The 17,474-nt window shown below is 30.1% G+C and overlaps 3 protein-coding genes across 8 annotated transcripts; 2 read left to right on the plus strand and 1 right to left on the minus strand.

The window, feature by feature from the left end:
* The first annotated feature begins 406 nt into the window (after positions 1–406).
* LOC123892351 (transcription factor GTE11-like) lies at positions 407–1,171 on the plus strand. Its single transcript, XM_045942140.1, has one exon. The coding sequence runs from the start codon at positions 407–409 to the stop codon at positions 1,169–1,171; it is 765 nt and encodes a 254-aa protein (XP_045798096.1).
* A 1,897-nt stretch (positions 1,172–3,068) lies between these two features.
* On the plus strand, positions 3,069–3,908 carry LOC123893254 (transcription factor GTE4-like). The gene has a single exon (XM_045943187.1). The coding sequence runs from the start codon at positions 3,098–3,100 to the stop codon at positions 3,632–3,634; it is 537 nt and encodes a 178-aa protein (XP_045799143.1). The 5' UTR covers positions 3,069–3,097; the 3' UTR covers positions 3,635–3,908.
* Positions 3,909–7,909: 4,001 nt separating this feature from the next.
* LOC123893256 lies at positions 7,910–10,637 on the minus strand. Of its 6 annotated transcripts, XR_006803389.1 has the most exons (4): positions 10,376–10,615; positions 10,003–10,080; positions 9,098–9,327; positions 7,910–8,432 (listed from the first exon to the last, which is right to left on the minus strand). XR_006803389.1 is itself a non-coding variant. In XM_045943189.1 (3 exons), the coding sequence occupies exons 1-3, from the start codon at positions 10,060–10,062 to the stop codon at positions 8,219–8,221; spliced, it is 354 nt and encodes a 117-aa protein (XP_045799145.1). In that variant the 5' UTR covers positions 10,063–10,615; the 3' UTR covers positions 7,910–8,218. The 6 variants fall into 6 exon arrangements, 1 of the variants encoding a protein (XP_045799145.1); XR_006803391.1 differs by having other exon boundaries at positions 9,098–9,340; positions 10,003–10,637; XR_006803387.1 differs by having other exon boundaries at positions 10,003–10,636.
* Between the last annotated feature and the right edge of the window lie 6,837 nt (positions 10,638–17,474).

Consider the following 17,474-nt stretch of genomic DNA (forward strand, 5'->3'; position numbering starts at 1 on the left):
TTATACCCTTATTTTAATAAAAAAAAATTAAATTTAGTAAAAAAAAAAGATATTAACAGTTTTTTTTTTTATCAAATGGATTCAAAAGAAATTCATGATGCGATAAGAAAGATTTAGTTTTGGGCCCATAAAAAAAGATTTATATCACCAAAAAAACAAAAGATTTAATTTTGAAAAGTTTAATGATATCTAATAAATAAATCTTATCTAATAAATGCATCATAATTTCTTATCCAATTAATAGGCATAAACAGTTAATAAAGATTTTATAAATGATTATGAAAAGATTTAGTTGTGAAAAGATTTAATCTTACTGTTTTATACCTATATAAGAAGAGACGCACACATAAACCTTCAAACTAATCAAACCCCAAAATCTTCATCTTAGCCATTGCATACAAATACAATGAGTTCTTCATTGTTACCAATTACAAGTGAACCTCGTAAGCGTCTTATCATAAAAATTTCGTATCCTCAAAAGCGTGTTAACGATGATTCTTTCAACGATGATCACTCTCAAAAGAGGAGAAGGATTAATGAACATTATGGAAAGCCAATTGTTTCATGTTATTGGCTTGATTCAACCATAAGTTTGTCTGAACATAACAAGAACAAAAACATTCTTTCTCATACCACCGACCACCAAAAGTCGTTTGGTGAAGAAAACTCAAAGGTTTCTTCCAAAGATCACCCTTCGGGAACTGAAAATAATGGCTTAAAGAAGAAGAACAGTGGCATTGCACAGTTGATGAAGAAAGAGAAGAAGAAACCAATGGAGGATTACAAGAGAATGCAATGTTGGGTGATTTTAAAAAGGATGATAGAAGGAAGAGATGGTTGGGCTCTAAAACACCCTCTTGATCCAAAGTATTTGAATTGTTTAGAGAAGATTAATGATTCAAAAGTGAAGCCAAGTTGTTTGAAGGATATTGAGGCAAAGTTGAAATCATATTCAACACCTAATGAATTTGCTGATGATATGAGGTATGTGTTTTCTCATGGAATGCTTTACCCTCCAAGTGATGATGTTTACAAAATTGCAAAGAGATTTAGTGATATTTTTGAGAACAAGTGGAAAACTTTGAAGATGGAATGGGTATTTGAGGATAGAAGAAGACTCAACAAGAATATTCATAAGAGGCTGAAGGTGCAAACCAAAAGAAATAGATAAAGCATCAATGTCTTTTGGAATACTATTTTTTATATATTCACTTTGTTTTCATCATACCACACCAAGTACTTGTAGTATATTATATTTGCACCATTCAATTCAGATTATCATTGTTCTGCTTTCTTTATTTTGATAATATGTTCTGTTTTATTTTTTAAGAAAAAATATATGGATTTAAGATTTTAAGTACTAGTAATATGTTCTGTTTTGTTTCAGAGTTGATTTTTTTTATTTGTTGGAATCATAGAAAATTGATCTAAAAGATTAGATTTTTTTATCATAAATGTGCCGGTGCCGATGATAGATGGAGTATCAATGTTTTATATTCTTAATTAATGTTTTATCTTTGTTATAGTAAGTATATCATCGTCCCATTATGTTGATTAGTTTTTAGCATGATATTAGGATGAAATTTTCATGGTAACGATGAGTAATCTCCCATCGAGCTATTATAGAGTATACAATTAAGGTGAGTTCTTGCATGTTGTACCGCTGACCACATGTTTAAGGGGATCAAAATCTTTTATTACTTCGACCAACTTATGTAAATAAGTATATTTTTGTGTTAATTCATGAGTTTTCACCAACAAAAATTGTATTTTATAAGATGTTTTTTCATAAACTATTTTTTTTTTTACATTAACAAACTCAAGACATTAATAATAGTGGTAATACAACTTGGAATAACATCGAAAGTTGTGCGACCACATGAGAAAGAGTTACTCGTGCAAGAGCATGAACGCTTTCATCTGCTTGATGCCTAATTAAAGCAACTATAAAATCGCTATGATTTGAAAGTATAATTCTAAAATCATAAATAAGTGAACCATATTTTGAATTATTTCATACATAAAAGCTTAATTATTTGTATAAGTTGTTTGGGATAAACTTAAAAATAAGTCAATCCAAACGAGCTTTTAGTCATACTAAAACTTAATTTGTTTAATTATTATTGTTAAATTTTTTAATGGTTTTTTATATGAATGTTTAAAATATCATATAAAGTTTATTTATTAAAATTTAGAATTTGAGCTTTTTTTTTTATTATAAACTTTTTATAATGTTCTAAACACACATAAGCAAAAAATCATTCAAAAATATAAGTAGTCTTAATAGTAGTTGGTCAAACCCATGGGTTGGTCTAGTGGTGTTGACTAGGGTTCTTGGAGTATGTTTCTCTCAACCTCTACTATTTTTTAGTCCATAGAGAATAAAAAACTCTTGCTTTAAATGGGATCCCCGCAAGTGGGCGGTGTGATTAGTCCCCTTGAATTAGTCGGTTATAAGGATGGATATCAAGTTTTTAAAAAAAAAACAGTAGAGGTCAAAATTTAGTGTATTTAGGACTAAAATTTTAATAAAAATTAAATTAGGACTAAACTTAGAAAGTTACTATTTTTATAAGATTAAAAACATATTTAACCCTAAATTTTTATTTGGGCATGTGACCAACTATTTTACCGTTAATATTATGAATTTAATTTATATGCACCGTCAGTGTAAAGTTATTTTACACATACATCCAATAATATACTGACACATCATGTACGGTATTTAAAAACACATGATGTGTCTCATTCCTTAAATGATGTGGCAACACATCATTGGATGTATGTGTAAAGAATCTTTACACCGACAGTGCACAACAATTAAACTCTAATATTATAAGTCGGTTTGTATAATAAAAAAGATACATACATACAGTTGTCTAAAAGATATAGCGTGATAAGAAAGCAAAAGAGAATTATAACCGTTGCGTTAGGTTTAGGTGTGTATGTATATATATAGACACACTCACTCATCAAATAGGATAAATCACAACAACAACCGTCAATTGGTCATTGTTGAAACAGAGCGCCGACTCATCACTCACTCATTTTAGGTTTTGTTGATTCATTCATTCATTCCACAAAGACAGACATTACAATGGAACCACCCACAAAGCGCCGATTCATCATCAAATTTTCTTATGAGAGAGATGATAACGAGAAGAAGAAACCCATTGTAACTTCTTATTGGGTTGATTCTACTTCTACTACCAATAAAGTCTCAACAACAATAAAGTCTCAAGAAGAAAGTGTGAAAGATGTTGTTGTTGATTCTACTTCTGCTGCTGCTCCTCCTCATCATCATAAGGTTTCTTCTACAACCACAAAACCAATGGAACATTACAAAAGGATGCAATGTTGGGTTATTGTGAAGAGAATGGTTGAAGGGAAAGATGGTTGGGCATTGAAAGAATCTCTTGATCTCAAATATTTGAAGGGTTTGGAGAAGAACAAATCAAAGGTACAAAAGACAATTGGATTGAAAGATATTGAAGCAAAGTTGAAATCATATTCAACTCCAGATGAATTTGCAAAGGATATGAGGTTTGTTTTCTCTCAAGGATTGCTTTACCATCCAAGGCATATTGTTCACAGAATTGCAGTAAAATTTAGTGAAACATGGCAATTGGTTTGAAAGATATTGAATCACGTTGAAATCATCATATTCAACATGAGATGATTTTTCAAGGATATGAGGTTGGTTTTCTCACGTGGATTGATTTACCATCCAAATGATATTGTTCATAAAATTGCAATGAAATTTAGTGAAACTTTTGAGACCAAATGAAAAATTTTAAACGAAGAATGGACACTTGAAGAAAGAAAATTGGAAAGGATTCGAAAGAGGAAGGGAACAAGTTTATGATAATGAAAATGAAAGGTCTCAATTTCCACCATAAAAGCTCACAACTTAGTGCTAGATACATTAAATTAGTATTTACAATTGTTTTCTATTTTTTAATATATATATATATATATATATATATATATATATATATATATATATATATATATATATATATATATATATAATATTATTTACATGATATGCATGACTTAAAATCATATATTACATGAATTATACGGAGAAATGATTCTTTAAAAAATTATATATTAGTGGTGTTATGCATGTAATAATTGGTTTAGGTGTTTTCAGTAATTTGTATGCATGAATCAAAAATTCATATCTAATACATGAGAACGAAGGAAACTCAATTATGTATGATTTTTTAAGGCTTAAATATGAAAACGGTCCCTGCAATTACGTCTTGTTTTGATATTAGTCCCTATAAAAAACAAGTTTGATTTTAGTCCCTGCAAAATCTCAAAAATTTTAAAAAGGTCCTTGAACTAAATTTTTTGCTGACATGTCAATTTACTGTTGACGTGGCAGATGCTGAGTAGGATTTTTGATGACATGGATATTTAATTTATTTTTCATGTAAATTTTAAATTGTAAATAACTTTTTTATTCTTTCAGAAAAAGACAAAATTAATTAAAAAACAGAGTGTTAAAAGGGAAATAGAGAGGGGTTATTGGGTAAATTTTTTTTATTGGGTTAATTGAAAATTAGGGTTATTTGCAAGAAGAAATCTGTGCGACGGATTCAGAGCTTCATATTCTTCAAAACCGATTTCATATCACGAGTTTTACCTTCATCCGATTTATTCTATTCTCAGTGATTACTTTTCTTGTGTTTTGTTCTGATGAATCAATAAAACGGTCCCTTCATCCTACTCAACATCTGCCACATCAGCAATAAATTGACATGTCAACAAAAAATCCAACTCAAGGACCTTTTAAAAATTTTTGAGATTTTGCAGGGACTAAAATCAAATTTTTTTTTACAGGGACTAATATCAAAACAAGGCGTAATTGCAGGGACCGTTTTCATATTTAAGTCATTTTTTAATATTCAAATTTAAATATTTTTCATTTAAACTTCGTAATATATTGGTTGTATCATGCATGTAGTCAGTGGCGGAGCCAGGAAAAAATATTCGGATGGGCCACTCAAAAATTATATTGCATATAAAAAATTTAAGTTATATTTCATGCACAAAATTGATGATAAAAAAATTATATGTTTTATTATATTACATGTATATTAATGTATATTAAAAGGAGAATGATTGTTCTTAAATAAAATTAGTTGTAAACTTTTTTTTTAAAAAAGATGGTTATTGTGAATTTTTTATTGATAAAAAAGTTGTGTTTTATTCACACAAAAAGAAGTTTTGAATTTATTTCTTTTTCTATCATTTAAAAAATTACAATAACAAACTATTAATTTAAAAATTATCAAGAAAATAAAATTTCATCTTGTTATAAAAATTTATAATGTAATATTTTAAAAGCATATAGACAAACAATGTTTTTTAAATCCTTCAAAAAAAAAACAATGGTTTTTAAAGGTAATTTAAAAGCATAGATATGAAAAGCAATCTTTTTTAAAAAATGGGAAAAAAAAAAATGCAAGCTATAGACAATGAACCCACAACCTCTCCACACAAGAAGCACTTTACAACCAAGTAAGCCAAGTGTTTCAATCGTTAATTTTAAGAGCACACAAATATAAATACTATATACTTGTAATTTTATTAAAATATTATGGGTACTATAGTAATTTCCTATTTTTGGGGTGGGCCATGGCCAGCCATGCCACCCCTAGCTCCGCTACTGCATGTAGTTGATTGTTGTTGTTCTTAGTGATTGATATGTATGACTTTGTAAATCATATTTGACATATAAAAATTAAGGAAAATGTTACTTCCTCCGGTCTCATATATAAGCAACAAAACAAAAAATTTAGAAGTCTCAAATATAAGCAAAAGCTACTATAATCATTATATTTATTATCAATGTTCCAATTTTACCCTTAGTTTCACTTTTACCCATAATAAATAGTATTTAATTTAAAACAAAAAGTAAAGTTAAAATTGAAAATGACATACTTTATTTAAACATTTACTTCACTTTCTTAAAGGATGTGTTTTTTTTTTTTTTTTTGCTTACATTCAAGACTAGAGAAGTATTTAGTAAGAATCATATGCGGCATCATTTAACACTTACAAATCATAACCATCGGTAAAAAGCTCGCTTGTTATACGGGATCCGGTACATCCAGTAGAGCAAAGCAGCGTTCCCTTCTTTTCGGCGGCATCCTTCCGCATTGGGCAACAGTCTATAATTACCTATGACGAGATGAGTATCCCATGTATGGTTAGTCATTCTTTGATTGATCAAATTCCCTAATTTTTTTTATAAGCAAAAGATGAATTATAGAGAGTACAAGGGGTACTCAACCCTTACAATTCAAAATATATATTTTTATGGATTCTTTTCTTTCTAGTGTAAATCTTTTTTACTAAATAGCAATGCTCAAGGATTAATAAGGAAAAATCAACCGTGTAATTTATCTAATTATTTACCTAATCAATTGATCAGTCACATGGAGATTTCCATTTAAAATTTAATTATCATTATTATTATTAATGTTTAAATTTTAAAAAATAAATAAATCAATTGACCAGTCCAGTTAATTATAATTATAATTGTCTTGCATTGTTCTAGATCACTTATAGTTTGTGGCTCCCAATTACCAATTCAAGAAATCATGTGTAGTTTGTTTTTTATTTCTTTTTTTCTCTAAGCTTTTTTTTAAGGTTATTTGAGAATTAACTATATGAACCTAATATTGGAACTATATTCAGTTACTTATAAAAGTTACTCCCTCAGTTCCACAATAAGTATAATCAATTAACTCCATTGTACACATATTAAGAAATTAGCAACATCTTACTAATTTTACATTACATATCTAATTCTTAATTTGGAAACAAAGCTAATAGAGCAAAAGCATGTAAAATATTTAATTATTTTCGAACATAGGAGGAAAGACACGTAATTTTTTTTTATCATTTCTAACATAGTTCTTAGAAATGGGTATTGGGCCTAACTCATCCTTACAAAACCGGCTTGTAAGGTGAGGATTGCCTCCAGTATATAAACGGTGGGTGGCCCGATAGCGGAAGCCTGATAACAGGTGGCCCAACGGATCGGGGAGAGGCTCTGATACCATCTTAGAAATGGGTATTGGGCCTAACTCATCCTTACAAAACCGGCTTGTAAGGTGAGGATTGCCTCTAGTATATAAACACTTAGTCAGACCATCTCTCAACCGATGTGGGACTCTTAACAATAGTAGCAAAGATGAGTAATTTTTTATCAAGTATTTTAGTAGTTAGAAAATTCATCTTAAAGGTGAATGAAGTGTTTGAAATTCGAACTTCAACTTCCATATATATAATACGATGTTCGTATCAATTGAGCTAAGTTCCTCCAAAGACACATAATTTTACTGGAGAGAAATGAAGTATGAATATCAGTAATCTTTATATAAAAGGAAAAAACTGAACACTATAGTCTATAAGGCTTGCCATACTTAAACAGAATTTCATATTGCTTGCATAGTCTATCCATCTCCTTTGTATTGCATGGCAATATGGCAAAAGGTGTATCCCATCCCATTGATAAAAATTATGGTACTGAACTGACTAGGTTTGAAAAAGACACCGTCATGCAAGGTCATTTTTGTTAAGATTGCAGATTCGCAATGTAAATTAATCACAACATCGTAATTTTTTTTATAAAAATGGTATGTTTTTTAAGGTTTGCGTTTGTAATAATAGATAGATCTTTAAGCTTTTTAGGTAATAAATAAGTTATTTACATTTTTAATTTATTGCAACGTTATATTTTAAGTTATTCTCCCTTACAAAAATGCTGAAGTAACTTAGGGAAGAAGTAGTGAACACTATATTTTTACTTCCAAATCACAAGAAATATCTTTTAGTGCAAGTTAACACTTATGTTAGCGTTTTAAAAAAGGATGTTGAAAACAATAAATTAGAAACTTAAAGTAACTATTTTTTTTTGGCTTAAATAGTTACTTTAAGTAGAAACAGACCGGAGTATTTATTCGATTTGATTAAATAGAATTTTGTTATCGCTGGCCTGTATACATGTGGAAGGCAAAAAATTACACTCATGTATGCAATGTGGATTTGAAATCCCAATAGGATTGGAGACTTAAAGTAAAAAAAAATTGAAATAGGGGATCAAAAATTGGTTTTTGAACTCTGACAGAATGCTCAACTTTTCGGTGGCAGTTTCCCTCTCTCCTGGCAGCAAGACGTCTGCCAATTCCAATTCTCATCAGCCTCTGAGAGGCCCCTGGGTTTGCAGCTTTGCTAAACAAACTAGGATCAAGATTCTTGAAGCAAACTGGACCCAACCATCTATGGTGCCAACGCCAAGAACATTACACACATTATCAATAAACCATCCATCATCGTTGTCTTCTCCCCCAATCTTCAAGATATCGCGCCACCAAATTAATTGTCTGCTAGTGAGAGTATTTGTTAGCATCCTACAGAAGTGACTTGTATTTGTTAGCATGTGGTGCAAATATAACAAATTAACGTTGTGGATCACGGGTAGGAAGTGGATTTTGGCATATAAAGTAAGCAGACATCATAGGTTGTAGATTCAATATTTCCCTCACCATTTTCTTTTATAGTTTTCGGAAACAGATCTAGCATTTTTCAGAAATTACGAAAATGTCAAAACACTAATTTCATTGTTTCTGTAAATACATTCTTCCTAACTTGCCTTCTATCACAATTGTTCATGACATAAGTCTGTTATCTCCTTGTTAGCAATTAAAAGGAACATGACATAACCATGTTAAATTTGCCTAAGTTATATTGTACATTATGGCATAACGGACTTTGTAGATGCAATATATCAGTTATAGATCCATGTCCTTGAGAAATATGAACCGAAAACAACTGTAATGGATCATGGATTTTGAAATAATTTGAACACTATTTGAGGCTTCTTTAAAAACCAAATATATATTATTGCAGACTTATCAAGGAACTCGCCACTATGTCTTGTTTTCCACCCTTTCATTGGTATCGGTAAACAAAACCATTTACAAATATGATTTAAAACAGTGAACTTATGATTTCAACACAAAACAAATATTCTATGTAAGCTCAATCAAAGAAATAATGATAGTAAGCATCATACCTTAATACTACTTCTAATCAATGAAGCTAATCTTTGAGGGACACTGAATTTTTGAGGAGTACTGATAAATCCCTAGTAGAATGCTCCATGAGCCAGATATTCGACTACAAAAGACTATCAATCACACTCCAACGAATAATGTAGTATTACCCGGTTATTTTCGTCAGTGGCATGGAAGGTACTGTTGGAGGTATTTCACGGCCGCCAAGTAACAGCAGTACAGATTGAACCTGACAATGACACCTAGGATTATTTTCTATAATCAAACCACATGTAGGGAATAGTCCATAATTTAACGATCAATTATAATACGATAAAATTTTCCACTTTAAATGCATTGAAAATTGAGAAAAGACAAGTCTATAAATGTGCTTATGAAGTAGGAAGAAAAGTTAGTCAGCATTACTGGTTTGATCCAATTCATGAACAACAATGAGAAAGTACAAAAACCAGAAAAGAAAAACCAAACATGCATAAAAGAGATATTCATCAAAACACTTTTTTAGTTAAAACAAAAGCATATTTGCAATGTTGAACAAAATATTTCTTCGGATTAGGGGCTTTCTCCCAAACCATGTGACTACTTATCTGAAAACAAAAAAGCAGCAAAACCAGTACTCAAATCTGATACGTCCAAATCAAAATCAGATACAGAAAAAGAGAGGCATTCATCTTTATTTTATTCATAAGATGGCACTTATATAACTTAAAAGCTAATCCAAACATAGAGTTTTATTGCACTAAAATCAATTCAACAGCTATAGAATCAATTTTAAGTCATCCAAAAGTGTAGCCAAACATACACTTATATAACTTAAAAGCTAATATAAACAACACCACAATCAAAATATAAATTCCATGTAAGTTTTTTGAGGTGAAGGAGAGCTAGAAAATTATCCATCCACCTTCCTGTCCTTACAGTGCTGATGAGCTATCCATCCACTTCCCAACTCAATTTCCATCATCTTCACAACTTCTTCAACCTATCATAACAACAATTTCACAAAAATTTGTTCAGGATTTCACAACAATTGATTAAGTCAAGAGTTTTAATGCTACCCAAACATGAAGCATTTCATCATATGCTCATTGTAATGCTTCACATAAACCATACTTATAATGCTTCATATGAACCATATAAACCAATCAACAAATCAATGCTTCATAGGACAAATTTCCAATTACCTAATTACCAATTTATAGGGAACATTGGAAAAATAACTACAAAAAAAATAACAAAATTATAAACCGAAGCTGAAGTTGAACGATGAACAAAACTAAATTGAAGCTTGAGAGGTTATGAATTGAAGCTTTGCTGAGAAACTGAATCGAAGCTTGAGAAGCTGAGAAGAATTTGCTCAATCGAAGCTTGAGAGAACTGAAATTCAATTGAAAGATTCTGAACCTTGAGGGATGATGAACGATTCTGAATCGAAGTTGAACGATTCTCAGAATCAAACGAAACTTAGTGTTGAACGATTCTCAGAGAAAAAATGAGACGATTGTTGTTGCTGTTTGTTCACATTTCCTTCAATAAAATGAGGGAAAAGAGAAAGGGGTGGGGCGTTATTTATTTTATATTAATTTTTTTTTTTATTTATTATCACATTTTTATATTAATTTATATTTTTACCGTTCATTTTTACTTATCGTTTTAGTAGCCGTCACCTTTTTTCTATTCTCTCATCTCCTAAGTTCTAACCCTAGTCGTCACCTTTTTTCTTCTTCTTAATTTATCAAAGATGGGTGATTTCAGGTCAAATCTTGACCTAAAATCACCCCTCCAAATTGTTTTTTCTTTCTCGTTGTTAAATAAGTGTGATTTTTCACATATTTGTTTGGTTTTATGTTATTTGTTATCCCGTCCTTGTGCGGTGTATTCTGTTGTGTCGTCTCTGTGCGGTGTATTTTGTTTTCCCGTCTTTGTGCGGTGTTCATTTGTTTCAGGTTGAAGGATTAGATCCGATCAAGTACAAATCTATCCAATGTCGACTTTTGTGTCATCAACGCTGCAGATCTGGGGGCATGGACATTCCAGACACTTCAATATAGTCATATATGTAGGCTTATGTAATTTGCCGTTTTATGCTATTAACATGGATGCTGTGAGTTTGTTTGCAGATTCATCCTTTTTGTTTTTAGCAAATTTGAATTTGTATTACATCGATGTACTCTATCAGTTTGAATGAATGAATATCCTTTATTTTTAGTCAAAAAAAAAACAAATTAATAAACTGTATTTTTGCACCTTATTCCTATTATACCCTTGTTTTTTATTTTTATTTTCACACCAGTTTAATCTGGTTTGGAGGTCAGTTCTAGAGTCAAGTGGTTCCAGCCCCCTCCTGATCGCGATCGTAGTTGCGGGGAATTGAACCGCGGTCCTCCCTACCAAATTCAGCGTCAATAACCACTAAACTCATTATACCCTTATTTTAATTCACCAATATTTTTTTTCACACACTTTCTCTTTCAAATAAATTTAATATATGGGTGCGGCGGTGTGATACGTGACAGGAATGGTATTTGGAGAGGTGGGTTTGCTAAGAATTTGGGTATTTGTAGCGCATACGTTGCAGAGCTATGGGGAGTCTTTGAGGGGTTGAGGTATGCCAACAGTTTGGGATTTAATAGAGTTGAGTTGAATGTAGATTCCAGTGTTGTGATACACGTGCTTCGTCGACCTGGTTATGGGAGACCGCTTGGTGGAGCCTTAGTTATGCGTATCCAGAGAATGTTGGATCTTGATTGGGAAGTGGTGATTAATCACTCGTATCGGGAAGCTAATAAGTGTGCCGACGTGCTTGCCAATATTGGATGTGCTATTGATACACATATGGTGTATTATGAAACTTGCCCTACAGAGTGTCGTAATGTGATGTTAGCTGATGTTATGGGGATAGCGACCCCGCGTACTATTCCTGTGTAGTTTCTTCTTTCGGGCTAAGGCCCTCATTGATATAAAAAAAAAAAATTTAATATATTATATAAAAAACAAAAATTTAATATATGATGCACCAAAAAAAAATTTACAAAAAAATTTGTAAAGTTTTCTAAATATATATTAATTCTTTTACGTAGAGCTGTCAAAATGGGTCGGGCTATTGGGCCGGCCTATTAGGCCTATCGGGCCAGACCTTATCGGGCCAGACTTTAGCGGGCCGGGCCTTATCGGGCCAGATCTTATCGGGCCAGGCTTTTTCATGGGCCGTCATGGGCCGGCCCACGGGCTTCTGGGCCGGCCCCTTAAAAAATTTAAAAAATATTTTAAAAAATTCTATAATTTTTTTATTGTTATATTTTGATCCTATTTTTACGCATAAATTATATATAATCTTTTTTATTAGTTTTGTCGTTTTATTATTTTTTTTAAAACAAATTATCGTTTTATTGTTATTATTTGTGTTTTGTTCCTATCTATAATCTGTTTTATTCATATTTCTAAGCATATCATGTTTTTATTGTATTTATCTTATATTCTTTCTATATTTTTTTGTTGTGAAATTACAATGAAGGATATAAAACTTGGAATATAGTTAAAACTACTAAGGATAAATTAGTAACTTTGGTAGTAATTAATTTGATTATATTAGAAGTAGATATAAAATACTGAGATACGAGGTGGAAATCTATACCTATTAATAAAGAGGATACAAAAAAATTTGGTGTGAACTTTTCATAATAACAACAATACCCTTACTTTTTTTTTTGGGCAGCAAAAAACTTTTATTAACAAACTCACCATAACATAAGACGCGTCTTTTTTTTTAGCTGTAAAAATCTTTTATTAACAAACTCACCAAAACATAAGGCAAAATAGAAAATGTGGATCACACAAACTGACACTGGCCGCTAATAATAATAATAATAATAGGGAGCCCCTAATATGCACCCTTTTATTTTAGGTGCACCGGTGCACCTTGTATTTTACATGCTATAGCAGGTTACCCCCTTCCATTGATGAGTGGGCCCCACAAAATCAGTAAATAAAGGAAAAACAAATTTTAATGGTCGATTACATTTTTACCCCTTATTAATAGTCATAGATCCCCAACAACTTCATCTTTTCTTCACCGTAAAACAGTTTCCTCTTCTAAATTCAACCCTTTTTCATCTTCCTCACAATAACAATAACTCATTCAAACAACAAAAACGTGTTGTCAAAAAAAAAAAAAAAAACGTTTTCATCTTCTAGATTCAACCCTTTTTCATCTTCCTCACGAAAACAATAATTGATTCAAACAACAAAAACAACAACTCATTCAAAAAACCATTCAAGAACTAAGAAGATGAAGTTTTAGTGATTTTCTGATTTTTTGTTTTAAAAAAAAAAATAATTGCACACTATTTAATGAAATGGATTTTAAAAATAAATATATAAATAATTTAATTACACGTGTCATTGTCACGTCATGGGAAACCTAGTTTCTATGAAAGGACCGTTAAGTTTGACTAAAACTACCGACATTGACTACATATTTGGAATTTTATCAATCCGATCGTTCAATATCACCTAATTGAAATGAAAAACGTTTGAGAATCATAATTTTTACGATCGGGCTTCGAATGCATAGATAGATTGTAATAAGAGCGTCACAGGAAACCTAGTTTATATTAATGGGCCGTTAAGTTTGACTAAAACTACCGACATTGACTACAAATTTCAAATTTTATCAATCCGTTCGTTCAATATCACCTAATTGGAATGAAAAACGATTGAGAATCATAATTTATAAGTTCGGACTCCGAATGCATAGACAAATTGTATTAGGAGTGTCACGGGAAACCTAGTTTATATGAAAGGGTCGTTAAGTTTGACTAAAACTACCGACATCGACTACATATTTCAAATTTTACCAATCCGGTCGTTCAATATCATATAATTGGAATGACAAACGATTGAGAAGCAAAATTTTTACGATCGGACTTCGAATGCATAGATAAATTGTAATAAGAGTTACACAAAAACCTAGTTTTTTGAAAGAGCAGTGGAGTTTGACCAAAACTACCAACATTGACTGCATATTTCGAATTTTATCAATCCGACCATTCAATATAACCTAATTGGATTGAAGAATGATTGAGAATCAGAATTTTTACGATCGGACTCCGAATGCATAGACAAATTGTAATAATAGGATATATAGTTTCTATGAAAGGTCATGAAGTTTTGACTAAAAATACCGAATTGATTCACCTTTTGGAATGTATGGATACTTAATTTTAGGGCTTAAATATGACTTTGGCCCATGCAAAAATGTCTCATTTTTATTTGAGTAAATGATCATTTACCCCCCTGCAAAATAAGTAAATTTTCGTTTACCCCCCTGCACAGATTTTTTTTCTGTTTACCCCCTTGCAAAAAATAGATTCCCTCATTTCGCCCCCTGGGTGTACAGCAGGACAAGTGACTATGCAAACTTGTTGACGTGGCTTGTACATGTGGAAAAAATCATTTATATTTATTTTTTAAATTCCACGTCAGATAATATTTTTTTTAAAAAAAAATAATAATTTTTTTCCTACAAAATAAAAAAAAATCTGTTTTTTTTCCCCAAAATTTTTTAAAAAAATCCCTACAAAAAAAATTAAATTTTTTTTTCATACAAATGATTTTAAAAAAATTTCCAACAAAAAAAAAATTTCCTCCCAAAATAAAAAAAAATGAATTTTCTTATTTTTCTCCCAAAATAAAGATTTACTCCGAAATAAAGTTTATTTCCGAAATAAAAATTTTAAAGATTTATTTTCAAACTTTTTGAATTAAAAAAAACATAATCTTTATTTTTTAAAAACAAAACTTTATTTTTTGTTATTCTTTTTGAATTAAAAAAAATAGAAAAAGATTTTAAAAAAAAATATAAAATAGAAAAACAAGTTTTATTGGTGTTTTCCCTTCTATCAAAACCATTTGCCCTAAAACTAGAAAAATATAAAGAAGCAGAAGACAATAATGAAGTAGAAGATGATTTCGGCGATTGAAGAAGACGACGACAAATACAATCATGACGGTGGAAGCAAACGATTACGGCGAAGATTCTGTTTTTTTTTAATTCAAAAAGATTTGAAAATAAATATTTATTTTTGGAGTAAAATAAGAAAATTCGTTTTTTATTTTATTTTAGGAAAAAAAAAACTCAATAATTTTGTACGAAAAAAAAGAAAGTTATTTCTAGGAAATTTTTTTTAAAATTTTGAAAGAAAAAAAAAACAAAATTCGTTTTTTAAATTTTGTATGAAAAAAAAAAATTATTTTTTTTTTTGAAAAAAAAAATTATCTGACGTGGAATTTAAAAATAAATATAAATGATTTTTTTCCATGTGTACAAGCCACGTCAGCAAATTTGCACAGTCACTTGTCCTGCTGTACACCCAGGGGGCGAAATGAGGGAATCTATTTTTTGCAAGGGGGTAAACAGAAAAAAAATCTGTGCAGGGGGGTAAACGAAAATTTACTTATTTTGCAGGGGGGTAAATGATCATTTACCCTTTTTATTTTGATTCATGTAAAAAAAAGTTTGATTTATACCCTTATAAAATTACAAAAAATTTAAAAAGGCCCTTAATTTGAATTTTGTGCTAATTTGGTCAATTTTTGCTTAGGTGGCTGACTGTATAATTTAAGTTCTTTTTTTAACGAAAAATATATTATTAATAATCAGTCTCTGCACAAGACCAACAGATGCCGGAAGAAACGGAACTACAAAATAAAGGTGTTGTATATAAATGAAACACGGATGAAGAAAACCAAAATAGATACCACCTAATAGATATTCACTTCTAATTTCATTCTTATAATTTAAGCTGGCGTGGGATTTATAATATATTAAATATTTTAATTACTCAATTAATTATTATTTTCTATTTATATTTAAAACAAAATTAAATTAAAAAAAACATAGTCTTGATTGAGATTAAGAAAATAGCCAACAAACCAAAAAAAAAAAAATCCCTAATCTCAATCTAATTATAACGAAAGAGTTGTAGAATTTGTTCCAATTTTATTTCAACGAAGGAGTTCATTATGAAAATTATTATTCTAATTTGTTATAAAAGTCACAAACAAATTAGAATAATAATTTTGATGATCGAATTTGTTCCAATTTTATTCATTCATAATCCGATCATCAAAATTATTATTCTAATTTGTTTGTGACTTTCATAACACGCACGTGTACATCATTTTTCTCATTTGTTGTTATCTGATTGTTTAAAGTATTTGTTTATTTAGTGGTTAAATAGCTTTTTACCCACTGCAAAGTATACGAGTTTTATATTACCCATGTAATTTTTTTTTTATTCCAACCTTGCAATATGAAGATTCTTTGATTTTAGCCGGCTGGCGTCTGACTAGATCATTAGCGTGACCTGGTAGGACATGTGGAATTAAATTATTTTTTATATATTTTTAAAATCCATGTCATTAAATAGTGTGTAATTATTATTTTTTTAAAACAAAAAATCACTAAAATTTTCATCTTCTTAGTTCTTACTGGCACGTGAAATCCAGAAATAAACTTACCCCTTCATCTAACAACGGCATTTCTTTATCTAATAACAACAAAAATTTCTCCATCTAACAACAAAAATCACTAAAACAAAATTTTAGAAACCCAAGTAAAAAACAAAAACCACAAAGGGTCTGTTTGGTAAAAATAAGCTATAAGCTAGCTGATAGCTGATAAGCTAGCTGATAGCTGAAAAGCTAGCTTATAACTGATAGCTGAAAAGCTAGCTTATTGAAATTAAGGCTCTGTTTGGTAAAGTTAAGCTATAAGCTAGTTTATAGCTGATAAGCTAGCTGATAGCTGAAAAGCTAGCTTATAGCTGATAGCTGAAAAGCTAGCTGATTGAAATTAAAGTGTTTGGTAAAATTAGCTTTTTAAATGATTGAAAAATATAAAAAGACATGAAAGGACATTTATATGTAGTGGGTAGTTTTTTTTAGTGGGTAGTTTTTTATTTTATAAAAAATAATAAAATTAAATTAAAGGTTAAAAATGGAAAAAACTGTAAAAAGCTATAAGATATAAGCTCAAACGCTACTTGAAATAGCATCTCAAAAAAAGCTATAAGCTCGTGAAAAAAGCTTTTTACCAAACACTTTTATTTTTTTCAAACAAGCTTATAAGCTAGTCCAATAAGCTAGCTTATTGGACTTACCAAACACACCCTAAAGTGTTTGGTAAAATTAGCTTTTAGAGTGGTTATTAAATATAAAATTACATAATTGATAGTGGGTAGTTTATTTTTTAGAGTGGGTAGTTATTAAATTAAAGGGTAAAAATGGAATAAAGTGTAAAAAGCTATAAGCTATAAGCTCAAATGTTACTTGAAATAGCATCTGAAAAAAAGCTATAAGCTAGTACAAAAAGCT

Source organism: Trifolium pratense, linkage group LG6, assembly GCF_020283565.1.
Source record: "Trifolium pratense cultivar HEN17-A07 linkage group LG6, ARS_RC_1.1, whole genome shotgun sequence".
Classification (NCBI taxonomy): domain Eukaryota; kingdom Viridiplantae; phylum Streptophyta; class Magnoliopsida; order Fabales; family Fabaceae; genus Trifolium; species Trifolium pratense.